Genomic DNA, 22,981 nt, shown 5'->3' on the forward strand with positions numbered 1-22,981 from the left:
TCCCGGCGTGACTCCTCCTCTTTGCTTACGTCTTAGGAAGTCAAGGCTCTATAAAGTCTAGGTAGACAGTATCGTTCGCCACTTTTGTTCTTTCGTTGCCGAGCTACCAGACGAGGGATCTATTTGCCACACCGTTAAATATTATTATGTCGTAGCTCCTATGATAATAAATCAAACGCACTGTAATTCAGCAAATAATTGAGCGGCAAATAACGTCCTCGTGTGCTTTCTGCGAATGCAAACGAAAGAGCCAAAATGGCGGGCGATTATATTAAGTATTTATCGAGCCTTAAGAAATGCTTAACGTCTTCATCAGCGAATCACAAGACGCACACGTTTAAATGTAGCCGACCTGCAACGTGATTGGCTACCGGAAATTAGAGAGACGGGACTATAATTTCTTCAATCTGGTACTTAAAAACGTTGTATCAACTATTAGGTTATTTACCATCGATAGAATTGGTGATGGCAAGATGGTATCTGGCAACATGAGACCAAGGATTCCTCCTAGATTACTGGGAAAAACCTCGGAAAAGCCCAATCAGGTAATCAGCCCAAGCGTCAATCGAACACATGTCCAGTAAGCATGATAATGTCCACCGCTGTCAAGTAACGGTTAGCTTGTCTGACCGTGAAACGAGTGAGTCCGGGTTCAAATTCCGGTTGGGACAAGTTACCTGGTCGAGTTTTTTTTTTTTCGAGGTTTTCCCTCCCAGAAATGCTGGGTAACTTTCGGTGCTGCATCCTAGACTCATTTCGTTGCCATTATCACCTTCATTTTACTCAGTCGCTAGATAAGTATAGCAGTTGATAAAGCGTCATAAAATGAATCAATTAAAAACATCATCCCTATCAGTAAAATGTTCAGTGTCTATAGAACTACCGTTTTAATTCTGTACAGTGTGATAAATGCCATACGAAATTTGTAAACAGATACATAGCTCCCGCATGAAAACCCATAGGAATATGTCGCTAATTGACTAGGTATATAGTGCGAGTCTGAAGTATACGTTCCTACAGATATTCCCCTGGGTGGGATTTCTAGGATCATTCTTTATATGAGTTTTTTTATAGCACATTATTTAGAAAATTAAAAAAGATGCCTTCTAGGAACACGAGCAATAAGGAGTTATTTCTACTGTTTTGTGTGAACACTTTTATCTGTATGAAATAGTTCAATTCCCGGCGGGCTGATGGAACGCGCATTTAATGAAATCCAATTTTGAATAATTCTGTTAGCTTGATGAACAATTTTTTTTAATGCAGCTCATTAAATAAATGCATTAGAGTGGAAAATCCCAGTACTGAAATCAGAAATTGATCCTGTAGGGGAAAAAGAGGCGAGTAAAAGTACATAACCTCGTATAACCAAGAGCTTTTGAATGCATAATAAAATATCCCACGAGAGGGGAATGGGGGTAATTCTTATCCACGGAGAAACTACGTCTCAGCCATCCTCCGATTTTATTAATGGGAAACCGTCTTAAAGCACAGTTAGTTCAAAATTACACGTCATTATTTGTATCAAAATATTCTTACATATTAAGAGAAATTTATTACGTTATAATCTATGACCTGATAAAACTAATTACAACAAGTTTCATATCTGAATTCTAAGCAATCAGTTGGGTGCCTGGAAACTACGGTCATGTATTTGGGTCTCGTGTACGGTGTGTGTGCGAGACAGTCTGTTGTCATTTTTGTCTTACTTTATCTTTCATGAAGTCTCGAACTTTGCACACAGGAACACGTCGTACAATGTCCGTCTGTTCTCAAATTGAGAATGTCCGAACAGGAGGAATTAAGCTTATACAGGGTGATTCATAAATACCTGTAGAACTTTTGTGGGTGTAATGTAGAGGTAAAAATAAAACTAAAATGTTCTATACAACTTTTCCCGCAAATACTTACTTTCAGAGTTATGATGCATAGTGCCATATCTTACTAGGCATCAAAAACATGGGCCAGTAAAGCCTTCCGCTGTGTCACGTTCGCCTACATAGCGACTGCGGTAGGTGTTTCTTATTCCTACACCCCACTACAGTTGATTCCGACCTGATAGGATTTTCTTTACTGTACGTAGGTATGTTTAGTTGTATGGCATTGATGCAGTTCCTACAGTCACCAAGTCCCGTAGGTACTCATTCATTTTGTTGTTAGTTCAGTAGGCTTCAGTTGTGTACGGTAAGATAGATCGTGCAACATCAGTTGCTTGGCCAGCCAGATCACCAGACTTCTACCTTTGTGGTCGTCTGATGGCGCTCGTTTATGCCACTCAATTCTCAACGTAGCATAACTAGGCTTACAGCAGTGACATCAAAATAGGTATGAATCAGTTTGGAATGAGGTGAACGGGGTCTGTAAAATTCTAAGATCAGTACAGTGAATGAAGTCTTATCAGGTCGAAATTAATTGTACGTAATAGGGGTGTACGAATAACAAACATCTAACACAGTCGCTATGTAGGCGAGCATTACACATCCGAAGGCTTTACTGGTCCATGTTTTTGATACCTAGCAAGATGGGACATTTTGCATCATAACTCTGAAAGTAAGGATTTGCAGGAAAAGTTGTACAGAACATTTTAGTTTTAGTTTTACCTCTACATTACACCCACAAAGTTTTTACAGTATTTATGAATCACCCTGTATAGTGGATTCATTTAACATACAAGTTTAAATTGCTTCAATGAAATACCGCAACAATTTTTGTACAATTATCACAGTCTTATATTATATAAATACGAGAAAACATTCTACCTCTTTAAGTATAAGCTGAAAACAAATATCGCTTACATTGGCACAATAGTCTACTGTTAAAACTTCCAACATAACTAAAAAAAAAACATAATTAATAAAAAGTCCAAATATTAACGATATGACGATTATTTTCTTCGATATCCTCATTTTCGATACCAATGTAGCTCTAAATGAAGTCCACTATCAGCAGTACAAAGAAAAAAGTGACTGGGTTAATAATGATATTTCCTGTAATTTCTGCCTTCATATTCTCTGCATTTAAATTTAGGAAGGCGGGACCTTCTCGTTAATTACTTTCTCATTTCATGTGATCTGCTCTCGAGATAAAAATGCTATGATAGTGGAAATGATTCACATATCGATATACCGCCAATGAGATCTTACAAATTCTGATAAATAATTATGTCATTAAAGAGAACCGGATTCATTTTGGAATTAATACCACAATTAAGTCCTTTATTTCTTCTAATATTTATATACTTTCCTCTAATCGTGTAATAGTCAATTAAATCGCAAAGCATGTTTTATAGCACCGCAAAGAATTTGCAGTTTGAAATGTTGGCAAACAAAGAAACAAATGGTAGGCAGATGATAAAAACAGAAGAAAGTATATAAAGCTTAGAAGAAATAAAGTGCTCTAATACAATAAAATAGGTATTAACTGATTTACTAAAATTCTATTTCTCTAATGTTAGCTTCACCAAAATGTTTGAACGGAGCCGTCATTTTAAGTTAACTATCTATGCGGGAAACAAACAACGATCGCAAAACATGTTTTATTGTACCGTACAGAATTTACAATTTTAAATGTTGGCAAACAAAGAAACAAATACTAGGGAGATGGTAAAAACGAACAAATCCTAGGGAAGTGATAAAAACAAATACTAGGGAAGCGATAAAATTGTAGCGATAAACAGCTAAGACTGGTTGAAATACGTCCTTTCGTACCGTTTTATTTGTCAAAAGTAGTATGACGTAGTAAAAGTGTAATAGTCACTAACAATTAGAAAACGTAGGCGCCAACACCTGTGGAGTAACGGTTAGCGCGTCTGGCCGCGAAACTAGGTGGCCCGGGTTCGATTCCCCGTCGGGGCAAGTTATCTGGTTGAGTTTTTTTCCGGGGTTTTTCCTCAACCCAATATGAGCAAATGCTCGGTAACTTTCGTGTTGGACCTCGGACTCATTTCACCGGCATTATCACCTTCATCTCATTCAGATGCTAAATAACCTAGATGTTGATAAAGCGTCGTAAAATAACCTACTAAAAAAAAGACTTAGGTCTATTATATTACTTTATTCTATTGCGAAGTAGAAAGAGTTGTTCAAAGTTCTCTTCTTCAAGCACAACGTGACAACAAAAATTTCCCCAACTGTATACTTATCCTCGCTCGCTAAGCCTGTGAGAGGATGAAATATATCACAAGTGTTTCACGAGATTGTTAACAAACGAATCCAGAAAGCGTTAACACAAAAGCTTCACTTGTCTTGCAAACAGCAGCGAGAAAGTGGGCAACATAATTCTTCTCTTAATTATTTACCACGATTTCTACCCTTGAATGTCAACCGTATACCTTCCACTAGAAGGCAATTATATCACTCCCCACTCACACACCCCGTGCCTATGAAGCTCAGTAATCGCAGATATCAGAGGATTAAAGGATGGAAAAACAGATAATTCCAATGTTTATTGCCATAGTGGACGCGTTTTAAATATTTACACTCAAAATATATAATTGCAGAAATGAACAGCCACAACGTTCATAGGTTCAAATCCTTTCTACAGCATGGATCATTGTTCTTTCCCAGTGTGATGTCTTGCGTTTGGAGCCCGTGAGGGCGCCAACATCACAGCAATTCTATCGTGTGTTCATGAAGTACAGTATGTACCAAAACAAACAGTACTGAAAATGGATACTGCGCTTCTATGTAACTAGTAATCTATTATATTAAGTAAAGTACTTTAATAAACTGGAACATAAACATATATTTGCAATACAAAATTCCATATTCACTGGCATCTTTTTTTAAAATATAAAACACATGTCCACTAAATGTGAAATATGTCTAAATATTCTGGCGAATAAATCTGTGGCCGGGAGGAAAAAGGTCGAGTTAATTTTTTATGAAAATGAGATTTTTATATATTCTGAAAGCGGAAACAATTATCTACAATCTGATAAAACGTTAAAGTCAAATAAGACTCCTGGCTGGATTTATAGAGCGTTACCAAATGTCCTAAGTACTTTTTGAACCGAGCACACACAGAATAAAGGACTTAAGAATATTTAATACTTTATTCTTTACAGACCATCACATGTTTATTTTCCATGCTTCCGTATTAAAAAGGTCTAACTTATATTTTAGCCATTTTATCACATACTGATGTCCTTTTCTTTTAAAACTTTAAGCACCAGATAAACACTCCTATATTGTTTGAGACTTTTTGCATTCCTAAGAATTTAAATTTCCCATTTATTTTGACATGAAAAAGGTCTTATGTTTAAATAGCCCCTTCTTCTCAGTTTGGGTTGTAGTCTTAAAAGGTTATTTTTGGAAATAATCAAGAAAATTGTTAAATGAGCAACATTACTTATTTTAGAATAAATATAAACAAATAATATCCAGGAAAAACCTCTTAATAAAAAGAACTCTATAATTGACACAAATTTCAATCTTTTCACTTCTCTCCTGAAAAGTATAAAATTTTTACTCCCGGCCACAGAAATAAATGATTGGTTGCTAGGCAAACATGCTCAGCAAGCAAGTGATAATTTCAGTAGTTTGTTTTGACGCATAGTCTATGAACCGGAAAAAGAGCCAAATTTTGGAATAACGATAAATCTCGCCAAAGGTAGAAAGAAATTTAATTGCGAGAAGATGATAGAAAGTAGGTAAAAATAGAAATATTCAAGACAAACAGCTACATATAATACGATGTCACAACACATAATATGTAAAACAGTAATTAGTTTTAACAACAGAATTTCATTTAAATGAAAAAATAAAAGAGAAACAAAGCCTGATGGAAAAACCACAGACATTAAAACAAAAAAAGGCCTCGTACTTCTGAAACAAGTTAAGAATAATACAAAACCATAAATGCAACGAAGAAAATCTGACCAGAAAACAAATGAAGTGTAACTTAAAGAAAATCATGTTTATTCTAAAAATAATAAAAATTCCTATTAATCAGTGACAGAAAAATGTGTGTCACTGTCACTCAAGGTAGGAAAATGATCTTTTAAATTGAATGTGACCCTGATAAATCATGGATGTAATCCATCGCAATTATTATTATTATTATTATTATTATTATTATTATTATTATTATTATTATTACTGTTTTATAAATTCTTTCAGATTTTTTGACAGCAGACTGGATGATAAAAGCTTCTCAACCGAATAATAACAGGCATTTCCCATATAGTTATATTACCGTTTGTTCTTTATGGTTGTGAAACTTGGACTCTCACTTTGAGAGATGAACACAGGTTAAGGGTGTTTGAGAATAAGGTTCTCAGGAAAATATTTGGGGCTAAGAGGGATGAAGTTACAGGAGAATGGAGAAAGTTACACAACACAGAACTGCACGCATTGTATTCTTCACCTGGCATAATTAGGAACATTAAATCCAGACGTTTGAGATGGGCAGGGCATGTAGCACGTATGGGCGAATCCAGAAATGCATATAGAGTGTTAGTTGGGAGGCCGGAGGGAAAAAGACCTCTAGGGAGGCCGAGACGTAGATGGGAAGATAATTTTCAAATGGATTTAAGGGAGGTGGGATATGATGATAGAGAATGGATTAATCTTGCTCAGGATAGGGACCTATGGCGGGCTTATGTGAGGGCGACAATGAACCTCCGGGTTCCTTAAAAGCCAGTAAGTAAGTGAGTAAGTAAGTATTATTATTATTATTATTATTATTATTATTATTATTATTATTATTATTCTGCCCTGTTAAAGCAAAAGGTCGCATGAGTAACAATTGCATTTTTGAGTTAAGAGGTGTGGAAACGTTTTGATTCATATTACTAAGGCAGAAAGTTGTAATTGTAATTCAACTTAAACTTAACGTATGTACAAAATCTGCCTGAATGATACACAAGCACATAGGTCTACACCTTTTAATTAAAAAACTCAATTTTTGCAGATACGACCTTTTGCTTCAGCAGAGCAGTATTATAAACTCACGCGGAAAACTGGAACGAAGTTATATATTTTAGAAGCAGTAAAGAAACGACATCTTTTCTACTAAATTTCAAAACTAAAAAATTCACGTCTCAACATTTGAATAAGAGGAAACAAATGGACACAAGAAGCAACTAATGAATATATTAGGACCTGGAATATATTTTGTAAAACACTTTATCTTTGAGGCGCCAGTGAACTGTTATTCATCTTTATGGGTCTCTGTGCGGCGGAACATTACTGTAAGTGAGGGACACACCACTTGGATCACAAAGCAGCTGAGCGAGCTGTCGATAAACGCAACGTAGGATACGATCACACAGCGATGCGATGCGTTGCGAAGAGTATCGAGTAAATACAACGAAGCTGGTATTCGTAGCAACACATTTCAGCTGCTGGAAGAGTAATGGCGCAAAATATACATCCAAGTTTAAAACAAAGCAATCATTTGCGTGCTATTTACGTAAATTGTATCTTCGCATATACACAGTAGTTTATAGCAAATATCGAAGCACGGACAATTTACGTCGCTGAATGTTATCTATACTAATAATAAATCTGTAGTCGAAATTTTTCTGGTAATTTTCGATTTTCCAAAAATAATTGGTCCTAACATATATAATAAACCACTCTGAAACCGAAAATAGCATTTTTGAAATTTTTGTTTGTATGTCTGTCTGTATGTTTGTTACCTTTTCACGCGATAATGGCTGAACCGATTTATATGAAAATTGGAATATAAATTAAGTTCGTTGTAACTTAGATTTTAGGCCATATGGCATTCAAAATACTTTATTTAAAAGGGGGGTTATAAGGGGGCCTGAATTAAATAAATCGAAATATCTCGCTTATTATTGATTTTTGTGAAAAATGTTACATAACAAAAGTTTCTTTAAAATAATTTGCGATAAGTTTTATTCCTTGAAAAATTTTGATGGGACTAATATTTAATGAGATAAATGAGTTTTAAAATTAAAATAACTGCCATCTAAGGCCGTGTAATGAATTAAAAACAAATGACTTCGTCTATAAGGGGCCTTGAACAGCAACAATCGAAAGCTATGAAAGATAGCCTACAGAGAATGTTTCTGTGTTTGTATGAAGTAATATCAGAAGCTAAATTAACCGATTTGTATAATTAATTATTATTTCACCATTGGAAAGTGTAGTTTCTCTAGATGGATATAATGCTATAATGTCATTACAGTAACGTCTGAGTAAATCGAGGACAGGTAATATTAAAATAGCTTCTTATGCACAGAAAATTTGATAGGCTATTTTGTACATTCGTTTTCTGTATTTCTTAAAATAATATTTATGTACACTCATTTTAATCTCAGAGAATTAACGAACAACGAGAGTGTATTGATTTAGTATGCAGTAATAGTACGTTAGCTTAGCAATCCATTATTTTATAATTCGAATTTTAACTATGCTCAATTGAATCGTGTTAAAATACATTATATATATATATATATATATATATATATATATATATATATATATATATGCAATGCAAAAAAAATTGGGTAATGAGCGAAGCAGATTATCTTGCGCTGTTGTAAAAGTTGTTCCCTGGATCAAACGTCCTATTTTAATTATGTAATTACTTTATATTTATTTCTAACAGGTGCAGCGGAGCGCACGGGTACGGCTAGTTAATAATAATACAATTGTGAAATGTATACATTACGATGTCCATAAAAATGACAGGAGACATACAAAGGTGATAGCGTAATATTATCGTGTTGGAGTTTTCTATAGTACGCGACACTCAAGGTTTCTTTCTTTCTTTTTTTTGACGAAGAAAGTAGAAAAATGGTTTAATTTTCAGAGGGAAGGTAGTTTCGAATGCGAAGAATTCATATAGAACGTCAGTTGACTTGGAAACATATTAGGAAATAGCTAAAAATTGGAAAGAATTGATCGGTGTACGTAACCTAAAAATGATTACTTAACACGTGAAATAAAGAGGTACAGTACATTTTAAAATGAACGCGAAAAGCACACTTCATTTAATATACGCAAGTAATACCAAAAACCTAAACTAACCTAACCTGACACAGAATCGCATATGGAAAACATAAACTAACTTAACCTAAATAACCTGTCAGATTCCCGCAGTTCTAGAACTTAGACAAATGGAAGTTTCAGTGTCGCGTGCTATAGAAAAGCTTGGAGATGAAAATGCTTAAAAAATACTTCATTATTATTTTACTAATGACATTATAAGTGCGATACAAATAATTCTAGGAAGACTACTGTAAAAAGTTAGAAAAGTGGAAAATTTCTCACATGAAAGTTAAAAATGCATCCACTTGTACAATCCTGGCAGGCATCAAATGACCGCTCGTTTCGGCAGTATGTCTCGCCTCTGCACCGACATGAACATACGTTGAAGACAAACTTTTCCTAGAAGAGTATTTTCCCCTGAACCAAAATTACAATACAAATGGAGTAAAAATGAGTATTTTTATCGTGGATATATCTATCTATGGTGTGCATCAGAAATAAATTGCAAATTTTCAGCAGAGCAAAAGCAAAGTTTGAAATGAGGATCAATATCATTATGACTGGCTGGAACTCTGACGCTCTAATTTATAGAAGAGGACAGACATATGTTCTTTATACCACCTGAAGATGTGTATATATATATATATATATATATATATATATATATATATATATAAGTTATATATTTTTACATTTTTTTGTATTCACATGGAGGTCATAAATCAAAACCATCAATTCCTGACTTACGTCCTTTTTACCGCGCACCATGGATATTCACTCGATTATGACGCACGTCACATTTCAACAGCATTTTAGTATTTTTTCTAATAATTCCATCTCAAAAAATAATATAGGCCTAACCACTAAAATGCTTTAATATTAAACACCATCGGCAAAGGAAGCTTTTTATAGAAAAAGGAACATCATCTGCGGACCTCTGGAAAAATAACTAAGGAAGAGACTAGTTAAGTGCCTTGTGTGGAGTGTGACATTGTATGGAGCAGAAACATGAACTTTACGACGAAATGAAGAGGAGCGAAAAGAAGCATTTGAAACGTGGATATGGAGATGAATGGAGCGTGTGAAATGGACTAACAGAATGAGAAATGAAGCTCTGCCAGAAAGAGTGGGTAAAAGAAGAATGATGCTGAAATTGATCAGGAAGAGAAAAAGGAATTGGTTGGGTCACTGACTGGGAAGAAATTGCTTACTGGAGGATGCACTGAAAAGAATGGTGAACAGGAGAAGAGTTCGGCGGAGTAGAAAAAGATATCAGAAGAAAGACAACATTAAGATATATGGATCATATGCGACGACAAAGTTGAAGACATAAAATAGGAAAGATTGGTTAATGCTGGGTTTGCAGTGAAAGACCTGCCATTTGGCAGAACACTATGTATGTATCGCAAAAAAAAATTATAAAATCCACGATTTCACTTTCTAAATCGAAATCACTGGTACTTGTTATGCGTTAGCTTCCCCGTATTTTCCTCTTTCAAAAAGTTTTCACGCTTTTCAATGTACCTGTACCTACAATTACTTGCGTGGTCTTTTCTATATTACTAGTCATTTATTTTATTTTTTATTGGGTTATTTTACGACGCTGTATCAACATCTCAGGTTATTTAGCGTCTGAATGAAATGAAGGCGATAATGCCGGTGAAATGAGTCCGGGGTCCAGCACCGAAAGTTACCTAGCATTTGCTCATATTGGGTTGAGGGAAAACCCCGAAAAAAAACCTCAACCAGGTAACTTGCCCCAACCGGGATTCGAACCCGGGCCACCTGGTTTCGCGGACAGACGCGCTGACCGTTCCTCCACAGGTGTGGACTACTAGTCATCATCATCATTTACTGAACAGGCTTTAGACCATGTGGACTGTTGCGTACTCAATTCCATCGTTTAGCTGGTCGTCCTATATCTTCTGCTACGAGGGATAAGTGCAGGAGTTGTCTTGGGATTCATGTTCGATTCATTTTATGAACTAGTAAAACAATTATTTAACTTTATTACCAATTTCCAACTCGATAAGAGTACGCTGTAACCGAAAAAAAAAAGAACTGATAATTCTAAATACAAAACAACTGCAATGCGATATGAGAAAATCGCTGACAGCTGGTCTTAAATAGACTAGTGGCGTACATAGAAAAAAAAGCTTTCTAGTGCAGGTTATGTATATTTAATAAGCTCTTTATTGCACTTCATATACGCATTTTATTGTGTTTTATTAATATTATTTTTGTCTGACAACAAATTTCATTCTAATGGACTTTATTCTTTTTATTAAATCGGCCTATTTTTGTTTAACTGTGTAACTCTCATTCTTGGGCTAGAGTTTATGTTATTTATTTATTCATGGACTTGTTTGTTTAACGTAATATCTTTAATTGTACAGACTGACTCTTTAAATTTATTCTGTAATTTTTAGTGAAAATATTTAATTTTATATGCTTTAGATTTTATCATTCGATTTCTTTAATTTTTACAAATTTTATCTCATTTATTTCCTTGGTAATGAAACAAAGTAAATAAATAAGTAACATTAAGGTTATGCAATACTAATGCACACCACTTACTACTCCGGAGTCCGCGATGAATCACAAGTGTCAAACACCCTCACTTTCTCTGGTTTGCACCACAATGAAAGAGAAGACAGAACTCTGAACATCAAGAGCACAGGCTCTTCTCCACAAAGCGTTGACGCCGCGATCTTTCCATATTTCGAAATTACGCACTGCACAGACATGACAGCTTGAACATGACCATTCGGTTCAGTGACGGCTCTCGCATTTCGATACGAAACTTGCTTCCAAGTTGCCAAAGACACTTGTGACTGGCAGAACACAGTTACCATATTATCTACCTCGGATCTGCTTCCACAAGATCACATTTCACTCACACACGCCTGCTCAGATACTCACGCCACAAGTCCGCCGAGGAAGGCGACGGGGCCGCCCCCGAGGAGCCGTATCTTCCTGTGGCAGGTATCCAGGATGGAGAGTCTGGGGTGTCCGGCGGTGGGCAGCTCCACCACCGCGGTGGTGGCCACGGTGGCATGGTTGTGGTGTGGCGACCCGAGCAGGGACCGCAGCATGCCGGCAGTCTCCATCACATCACGAAGTGCACGGCTCGCCGCTCTTTGCGCTACTGGCCGCTCCACTCGCTCGCCGCACTGCCGCCATCTGCAGCCCCGCGCGCACACCAGCCCGCCCGCACGCGATCGATACGTTCATTCTCAACCCGTTTACCCTACCAATTCATTCACAACTGGGCGACAACTAAACAGCGTTCAGTCCTGGTAACCACGCATAATTTCATGACAAAATTTTTTATCTATACTAATAATAAATCTGTAGCCGAAATTTTTCTGGTAATTTTCGATTTTCCAAAAATAATTGGTCCTAATATATATAATTAACCACCCTGAAACAGAAAATCGTATTTTTGAAATTTTTGTTTGTATGTCTATGTTTGTTACCTTTTCACGCGATAATGGCTGAACCGATTTATATGAAAATTGGAATATAAATTAAGTTCGTTGTAACTTAGATTTTAGGCTATAAGGCATTCAAAATACTTTATTTAAAAGGGGGGTTATAAGGGGGCCTGAATTAAATCAAAATATATAGCTTATTATTGAGTTTTGTGAAAAATGTTACATAACAAAAGTTTCTTTAAAAATGATTTCCGATAAGTTTCATTCTATACAAAAATTTTGATAGGACTGATATTTAATGAGATAAATGAGTTTTAAAATTAAAATAACGCCATCTAAGACGGTGCAATGAATTAAGAACAAATGATTTCGTCTATAAGGGGCTTTGGACAACAACAATCGAAACAGGGGCCTTGGACATCAACAATCGGAAGTTATTAAACAGCCTACAGAGAATGTTTCTGTGTTTGTATGAAGTAATATCAGAAGCTAAATTAACCGATTTGTATTATTAATTACCATTGGAAAGTGTACTTTCTCTAGATGGACATAATGCTATAATGTTATTACAGTAACGTCTGAGTAAATCGAGGACAGGTAAGATTAAAATAGCTTCTTATGCACAGAAAATTTGATAGGCTATTTTGTACATTCGTTTCCTGTATTTCTTAAAATAATATTTATGTACACTCATTTTAATCTCAGAGAATTAACAACAACGAGAGTGTATTGATTTAGTATGCAGTAATAGTATGTTAGCTTAGCAATCCATTATTTTATAATTCAAATTTTAACTATGCTCAATTGAATCGTGTGAAAATACATAACATATATATGCAATAAATGCAATGCAAAAAAAATTGGGTAATGAGCGAAGCAGATTATCTTGCGCTGTTGTAAAAGTTGTTCCCTGGATCAAACGTCCTATTTTATTATGTAATTACTTTATATTTATTTCTAACAGGTGCAGCGGAGCGTAAGGGTACGGCTAGTATTCAATATAAGATAACGGTACATTATTTCAGCAGACTACCTGGATGAGTGGATACAAAAACCTTGTGCATCGGTATGACAAATGCAGGGGTCGAATGTACAAAGTAGACGAAAGTACGTGTAAACTTGTGATAAAAATAATACCGGTACAAAATATTATGGTACCATTTCACATATTTATTTATTCTGACTATTACACTTTTCCATGTATTGTGGGTCCCTATCACCACGGCATGACGCGTCCTCAGGTTGCGGATCGAGAAGACGGCCTCCAGATATGGAGAGTAGCTGCGAATATATTGAATAAGCAGTCGCGGACAGCCGATGAGGGGTGGTCCTCCAGCTTGGGGGTTGGGCGAAGGGCTAACAACCCATCAATGTAAAAACAGCTTGTTACGAATCCTTCAAATAATCCTCGGAATGGGACTGATTCTCTGGCACGACCACAGCAAAGTAATAAGGTTTTGAGATTTGGTACTTGGAATGTTACAAGTCTATATAGAACAGGAGGGGTAACATTAGTAGCTAAAGAACTAACTAGATATAGAATAGACTTTGTGAGAGGTTAGGTTAGATGGGAACGGCATAACACAAATAGGAGATTATTTGTTGTATTATGGGGAAGGAAACGATAAATATGGGAAGTGCCTGTTATTATTCGGTTGAGAAGCTTTTATCATCCAGTCTGCTGTCAAAAAATCTGAAAGTTAGAATTTATAAAACAGTTTTATTACCGGTTGTTCTTTATGGTTGTGAAACTTGGACTCTCACTTTGAGGCAGGAACATAGGTTAAGGGTGTTTGAGAATAAGGTGCTTAGGAAAATATTTGGGGCTAAGAGGGATGAAGTTACAGGCGAATGGAGAAAGTTACACAACACAGAACTGCACGCTTTGTATTCTTCACCTGATTTAATTAGGAACATTAAATCCAGACGTTTGAGATGGGCAGAGCATGTAGCACGTATGGGCGAATCCAGAAATGCATATAGAGTGTTAGTTGGGAGACCGGAGGGGAAAAAGATCTTTAGGGAGGCCGAGACGTAGATGGGAAGATAATATTAAAATGGATTTGAGGGAAGTGGGATATGATGATAGAGAATGGATTAATCTTGCTGAGGATAGGGACCAATGGCGGGCTTATGTGAGGGCGGCATAGAACCTACGGGTTTCTTAAAAGTAAGTAAGTAAGTAAGTAAGTATTACACTTTTACTACGTCATACTACTTTTGACCAATAAAACGGTACGAAAGGACGTCTTTCAACCAATCATGGCTGCTTATCGCACAATTTTATCGCGTGCCTAGTATTTGTTTAATTTTATCGCTTCCCTATCATTTGTTTATTTTTATCACTACCCTAGCATTTGTTTCTTTGTCTGCCAACATTTCAAACTGCACTGGTCTAGACGTCAAAAAAAAAAAAAAAAAAAATTACAAACCACTCCAGTCGATGTACAGCAGTTTCAAATATGACTCGCATTGGCATTCAATAACAAGCATTAATAAATATCACTGGCCATAGCTATGCATCTTCCCTGAAATCCTATTTACAAATAAATGAAGAGCACCACTCGGAAATCCTGAATAAGTTGAGGAATACACCATGTACATCAACGAGTTACACTTCTTTTACAATCACGTCGAATATATGTAACATCAACTGAACCACCAACCACTAAAACATTCAAATTTGAAATTTGTACTTTCAATAATTGTTCCTTTTAAAATTATTCATGTTTATTTTTTAGTTCATCATCGATAATTAAAACTTTTCTTGTTTATTTCATCATCCCTAATTAAAACTTTTCTAACACTTATTTATATTATTTACGTTATGTTATAGCTTCTGCTATATGATATTATGAATAGTCACGTATCAGAGATTGTTTAATACTAAGATTTATTGAAAATCATCTGTCAAGTGACGTTGATTACTGGGATCGGGATAATTGAAGTGGAATGCAACTGTTTTAAATGAAACTGAATCAACAAAGCCTTCTTGACCAGTAACCGTCCACAGAGTTCAATGAAAATTCCATAGTTGGCACAACTGATAACAAGAAAACAGCTAATCATAACACACTACTGCCATCTAGCGTAATGTTGAGATGGTACAATAATACATTTGAAGACAGTTGTATTTTCGTAAGTCAATTAATATTTTATTGTATTGGAGTACTTTGTTACTTCTAATCTTTATATGGTTTCTTCTAAATCGTGTAATAGTCAATTAAATCCCACTCGAATTTTTATTTTCTCTAGATAAATCAAAACCTCTAGTGAGATTATTGTTAATAAAATTAAGGCCATGAGGCCTTCTTTTCCACATCCTCAGAAGTTATATATATATATATATATATATATATATATATATATATATAAATATAAACTGTATATATACTAGGTCTAAAGCTCAGATCTTCGACTACTTTGTCCCCAGTCCTTTAAACAAATGAGCTTCCGAGAAATGGGGAAGTAGAAGGGACTAGACTACACACAATGACGATAAACTTTCCTCTGGTAATACTTCGAAGCTACAGACATAATTATTATTGCACTGAAACTTTCGCGTTACCCCTTGAGACGTCTTCGAGTACCACAGCTCGAGGCAAAAACCGGAATACCAACTCCAAAGAGACAACAACAGCTTCCTGCTGAATACATTTCCATTCGCGATCACACTAGATAATCTTAAAATGGTAATAACTACGAACGATGCTCTATTAATTCAATTCCACGTCAGTCCGCGTGTCCCGTAATAGGAAAACTCCAGTGGCTGTCCAAGCAACAATGTCACGACTGGACGGAAACGTGTGTTCGCTCCGCAGAATACTAAAGAGTAGCCGATGAGCAATCCATAGCAGACGAGCTATAAAAACATTAGTGTTTGTTACACTCACTTTCATTCATTATAAACGTATAAATACGTAATACAAGAAAACAGAAATGCTTGTTTTTCTTCTCTTCACCTTTTTTTAATTTTACTTCTCGTACAAAATAAAGATCAGACACTAGGTCTACTATATACTATAAATCATATCGCACATGTAATACCGTGCGACCAAGGGACGAGTCGTCGTAGTTCAACGAGAAACACCACAGGCCAGTGGTTCTGAACCTTTGAGACACAGCGGCCCGGTAAATTCTTTTTCTACATATAAGACCAGGACCCGGTTCCCAACAAATTTATTCGTAAATACTAATGCTGTCGATCGATCAAAATATTTCATTGATTACCGATTTGAAAGAAGTTTTAATATACTGTAACACACAATTTATTGTTAAATTTAATTTGTGTTTGGTGATATGCATAAATGTTGTATATCTGTATATACCATATCGTTATATTACAAAACAATACTATTTTATGATGAAGGATGATAACGCAGAATTCCTGCACGAAAATATCACATGTACTTCATATTTATATGTAGGCTTATAACTAAAGCTCGGAACTTGGGGACTTGTGTGTCGTGTGCATGAGTAAGGTTACAGGTACAACGTACACAAAGCTCACGCTGCAAGTGCTCAGGGACAGTCGTATAGACTAAGAAAGTGGTCACATCGAATAACAGGAAGACGGACGAGGATTGTGTCGTGTCGAAGACAATGACATTCACAGAATTACAGGTAAACGGAATTAGAAAATAGTGTTATTCGAATGGGTATTATAGAAGTTTGAAAATACATTTGTTTAAATTTCAGGTACAGAATTTCGTGGAGGACTTCGGAGGAGATACATTATTTTCTTCGAATGGAAAGTTTATATTTTGTAAGTTGTGCCACACATAAACTAGAGGTTGAAGTCCCTTAAATCGGTGGAAAATTTGTCCATAGCCATGGAACAAGTCGTAGAGGGACCTGCCCTAGTAGTGACACAAATTGAAAACTATTTTTCGAGAAAAATTTGGGAAATACTTATCTTTCTCAGATAGCTAGCAACTACTGAAAATCGAATAGAAAACAGTAACAGTGAAAAACATTCAGTATTTTAAGTTTGTTGCCGTCACTTCATGTGAAGTGGAAATAAATTTCTCTCGTTTCAAATCATGTTTAACTAACAGGCGAAGAAGTTATGGGTTCGAAAATCTTCGAATGTACGTAGTCATACACTGTAATAAAATGTACAGAGCAGAACAGTAAATTTGATATATTTCTCGTGTTTATTTTCATTATACGTATGCTGTAAAATTACGTGTTTCAACCTACCATAATACTATCAATACGTTGTTACAGCCAGAAACTACTTTTATAGCAGACCTGACTGTATCTCCTTGCTGGAAGCGGGAGTTGTTGACGTGGAAGTCCAGTCGCTTAGCCACGTGCAAAGACACAAGTCCCCAAGTTCCGAGCTTTGCTTATAACTTATTGTCAATTTCTCCGGGGATTTGTAAGACAGACAAAAAAAAAATAGTATGAAGACTGCTTCATCTATGATTTTAAACATGTAAGTGCATTCACATGCTCCGAATTAAGTGGCGCCTTACGTTTAGTAACAATGTTTCCTGCATCACTAAACACGAAAAAAAAAAAAAAAAAAACCTTTTATTTCTGTCAAGCACTTCTCCACGATCGTTCAATTTAGATCCAAACGTTTCACCAAGTTTACCTCTCATTTTTTCGTGTGACATAATGGAGTTTTCACTTTTCACAGACCACAAAAATCTGATTTTTATCTTTAGCAAACTAAAGACACAAGCTTCATCTACAGACTCAGTAAAGAAACTGCAACTCTCTATCCCGTAGCGTAGCTCAGATGATAGCGCTTTTGTCTGCTGCTCCGGAATCAACGCTCCGACATGGGTTCGAATCCTGCTTGGATTTTTGCCGAGATTTTCTCCCAACTGTTAGACTAATGTTGGGTAATGTCACGTCGAATCCTCGGACGCTTCTTGCCAAATTTCATTTCACTATCACCAATTTCACCGACGCTAGATAACATTGTAGTTGATACAGTGTTATTAAATAGTAAATTGACCCGTAATTACTAAATGTAAAGAAACTCGACCAGTTAGTTTAGAATAAATTGATTTACACAGACAGAAAGACTGATGGTACGTACAAAACCAATGTTTTCCTTAAAAAAATGTTAATATCATTTTCATCACTCCTGTATAAATCGACTGATGCTCAATATGAACAAAATCTGGCCAAAAGTTCAGATGTTCGTATGAAATAATTAAAAAAAAGCAGACGATATGCCTAAAACCACTTTTTCAGTATCAGGATGCTGAAAACGTTATTTCCGCAAAAATCTAGAAATCGATTTTTTGCAGTATCACAATACTTCTTGTTCCGAATAACGATAAAGTAAAAACAACAAATACAATATTTGTTAGTGAAATAAGCGCTGTGTTGACACTTGAAAGGCATTGTTTGTGATCACTTATCCAGCGGATCAAGGTTCATTAGTCTCTCTCGCTTTAAACCGTGTGCGTATTAATTCTTGCTTTACTGTTCTGGCCACGCATGACACTAAACATACGAAGAAGAAATACCGCTACTTCTCAATATCTAGTCTTGCTTCATCATCCTCGCGGGGAAGGAACATGTCACAGAGGCCAGTTGTTGAAAGGTCACGTTTTATGGTGCAGCCCTTCAAAGGTGATTTGTCACATCTGTCGTACCGTACGAGAGGCCAGTTCTCAACATTATGTTGTAAGCCTCTGGCTTCCATAAATGGTCATAGTATACTTTCCCTTGTTATTGGACTTGACAGAAGCATCACATCAGCGTTGGAACTAGTTGGGGAACTCCCCGACACTTTGACATTCTACAACATACGCCATTCATAACATATTTGAAATAAATAAGCAAATCTGAATACTACTCGGCAAGCACAGTTTCACATCGTGGCTGACTTGCACTGCAGGGATATCCGAAATTTTAGAAGCTAAAAGTTCGAAGTAATATTTGACATACTTAGGCCCGATTGTATAAACCATTTAATCTTAGATCAGAGGTTAAATTGATCCTTGTTTCAGCTGAACTTGGAATTTTCTGTTGTATAAAGTCTAATCTGAGATTAATTTGTCTCAAACTAAAGTCAACTTTGACTGAAGAAATTTCTCCGATTAAGTTAGATGATCCAAGTTCAGTTATTTCTTTTCTGTTTGAAATATACGAGTGACAGATTGTGCAAATAAAATAGCCATTATTATTAATATTAATAGATATGATAGGTACATTTATATATATTTCTTTCAATTTCTTGCCTTAATACACAAACAATCTTATATTTTATAAGGCTCTATCGTGTTCAGCAGTATCAAATAACATAACCTATAATTATATTATGTTTATAACAACCATGAATTATTAATGGATATGATAGGTACCTTCATAAATTTTCAATTAACTGTATTACTAAACGAAAATTGTCGTTTTATAAAGCTTTATTATATTTAGCAGTATCAAACACCATAACATGATAACAACTCGGAGAACAGTCAACCTTCTTCTTATTGTCCGCCATTATTTACATTGCACAAAAAACCAGTGTCTCCAACAGAGTGTACGGAAAGTCGGCAAAAAGTAGTTCTAAAGTCGCAAGATTTCTCATTATCAACAAAGAAAGATTAAATTTTGTCACTATGGGGTGCTAAAAAGGTCACTAAATCCCTATTTAAGAAATAAAAAAGTTAAAAGAAATTGTTGTTGAAAAAGAGTTAAAGTCGCTAGATTGGCTACACTGAACAAACCTGTCCGCGCATCACGTATTTCACCTGTTTATGCGATGTTGCCAAATCCTTTTCACGTGAACTTAGATTGCATTTGAACCAAGGTAATTTGATCGCATACAAGTTTTATACAATAGAAGAAGTGTCTGAACTGGGTTCACTTTTCGACCTTCGATCAAAGTTGATCTTTAGTCAGGGAGTTTTATACAATTGGGCCTTAACCTCTTGGCGAGATTCGGTAATATTCTAGGGATGATTACAATGTCTGTAGCAGGACATTCAAAATTGACGAAAACAGTCTGCATGAGGGGATAATCCATAATAACCTGTGACTGTTAATAGAGCTGCCTGGGCCATCATTGTGGTACCTCCGAGACTGAAAATCCATTCATTTCATTCCTCTCTCCTAGGAGTTATACGAGAAATGATGGTACTATGATCTCAATGCCTCACTCGAAAAAGTGAACATATGCACACGTGCATTCTCGAAAAAGTCCTCGATATACAGTAGACCTAATTCTGAAATGACTCACACTTCCTGTGGATAGTATTTGAAGTCCAAGTAGTGCATTACTAAATTAAGGGTATATGTACGTGAACGACGACAAATATTATTAGAAAATGCAGGCTGTAAATTTCTAAAATTGTATAAGAAAATAAACTCACAATTGGACAAAAATTAGAAGGTACCAGAACAAGACTTATTATAACTTAAATATCTGATAAAAATATAAAAAGGGTTACTAATGATATTTTTCAAACCAGTTATATCAAAGTATGAAAAAAAATCTGCAGTTACATCATTTGGTAACCATAACACTGTTATGGTCTCTCTGATATCTTTAATATTTTTCCTGCATGTAATAAACACTTATATCTGAAAAGTAGACTACTCTGACATGTAGAGTTGTTTATTTTAATACAATTAATTTTTTATTTGTCATATATAAAATATATTAAAATTTACATAATGTTTTGTGACCTAATTTTTCTATTTTCAAAGAAATGGACATTATTGTAGTCTACCTTTTGCATAAATGCATGTTAAATCAGTGTACAAAATTTCATAATTCTATCTCTAATAGTTGAGTTATGAAATAATATGTGTGAACATTTTGGAAAATTTAACTTAAAGTAAAAAGTGAATTCTAAAAAATATTATTAGTCAACGAGAAACATCATAGCCTATCATTGAACTCAGAAATAATCAACTTCAATTTAAACAGCATCAAGTATACCCAAAATTTACTTTTACGGAATGTTACATCCATAATTTTGTAAATTTAATCAAAGTTTTATCTTTTTATATCGTACTATGTTTATAATAAAAATGAAGACACTTTAGACTCTGATGGTATTTCTAAATAAACATTTTCATGCAAATATCTTTACAAATTCAATAGGTCTTGACAGCGAATGAAATACGATATGACATATGTAAATAAAATATCTTATCCAATAATAGTGTCATTATATTTATTGTATTAATTATTATATTCGCAAAATAGCTCTATTAAATACCACGCGATGATGAAAACTTCTTGTGCTGTTATCTAAAACAATAAGAAGTAGATACAAATGTGGCGATGACTGTTTAGATAATGGAGACTATGATTGTAGTACTGATAATGGTAATGATAAATAAGTGGCGGTATACTGAAATATTTATTGTTTGTATCAAATCAATAACGATAATAAATTGCAGTCACAAGCTTTAAAGCTAATGAAAACTTATGCACAGCCACAAACTATAAGCAACTTACTGGTCAACTTCAGTAGTCTACACAAATTCAACAATTTACAATGATACATGAGCGCCTTCTTCCATATTACAAAATATATATATATATATATATATATATATATATATATATATATATATATATGATAAATGATAAAAACAAACCATACACACGAAAATCTTAAATATACATATTATAAAAGGACTGATATGTCCAAATTTAAATGCTGGAATGAAAGTAATTTTTAGACTTACAACTGTGCTGATATCTTTACAAGCTTGAACAGGAAGACATACCTGAAACGAAAGGAGAAATTATAATTATCATTATATTTCATCATATAATTTTAAAGATATACCATTAGCATTGACGTCCAAAAAATACAATTAGCGCACATTTTATATGTAGGTACAGATTAAAACATTAATAACATGAAAAAATAACAGCAAAAATCTATACAATCACTTCCTCAACCAGTTCTTCATTGTATACTGTGTCAAGCTACTGTTTGTATTTTGAAAAAGAAAAAATAACAGAGTAACTTAAACAAGTAATCTAAAATCACCAAAGTAATATATACCGTGCTAGGCTAATGTCAATGGACACATCTACGATTCACTTAGAAGATTTTTTTTTTTTTTACAATGTTATATTTACAGGGTGGAAGGGGTATACGTGCAAATATTTTTAGAGGCAATCGGGGATAGTATACTGAACCACATTACGTAACAAATTCATCAATCTTCGAAGTTATTTTTTTAGACATGAACAAATATAATGTTTTTAGGTTAGTTAATACTTCCAGGCGATATCTCACTAGTTACGCGGGGTCTAAGCTTGTGGGGGTTGTCTACTGCCCAGGCTTACTATTAAGGTCTTTGTGGTGTAACAGGTTATCAAATAATGCAGCGTGTATCCAAACACAATCACATTTGTACATCAGCACATGGGATTACATTCATTATTTATTTTGTACTGTAATACGTTCGAATTCCACCCTTAACTGTTTATGCCGGAGTACAATAATGATATCGAAAGACATGCGTATAGTCTAAACTGACGGGCGTTTCATAGTACTACCATTCATAAAACATCATACCGTAAAATATGTGACACATTTATGGAAAAACTATGAGAGCAAGGGAAAAAGTAAATAGAGCGTTATT

The 22,981-nt window shown here is 35.0% G+C and overlaps 1 protein-coding gene across 5 annotated transcripts in view; it reads right to left on the reverse strand.

Annotated features, from left to right (window-relative positions):
• Nucleotides 1-22,981, reverse strand: part of Mob2 (MOB kinase activator 2) — a 446,746-nt gene that overhangs the window by 268,046 nt on the left and 155,719 nt on the right. For 2 of the 5 annotated variants that reach the window (XR_011331035.1, XM_069819270.1), the window contains exon 1: nt 11,886-12,134. The exons of 2 other annotated variants lie outside the window; for them this stretch is intronic. Coding sequence is in view for 2 of the 3 variants with exons in the window: in XM_069819270.1 (XP_069675371.1) it covers nt 11,886-12,073 (188 nt within the window). In the remaining variant the exon portion in view is untranslated. Of the gene's footprint in view, nt 1-11,885; nt 12,135-22,069; nt 22,112-22,981 lie in introns of those variants that run through there. One more of the 5 variants, XM_069819273.1, reaches the window with a different exon arrangement.

Source organism: Periplaneta americana, chromosome 2 (assembly GCF_040183065.1).
Source record: "Periplaneta americana isolate PAMFEO1 chromosome 2, P.americana_PAMFEO1_priV1, whole genome shotgun sequence".
In the NCBI taxonomy this organism is placed as follows: domain Eukaryota; kingdom Metazoa; phylum Arthropoda; class Insecta; order Blattodea; family Blattidae; genus Periplaneta; species Periplaneta americana.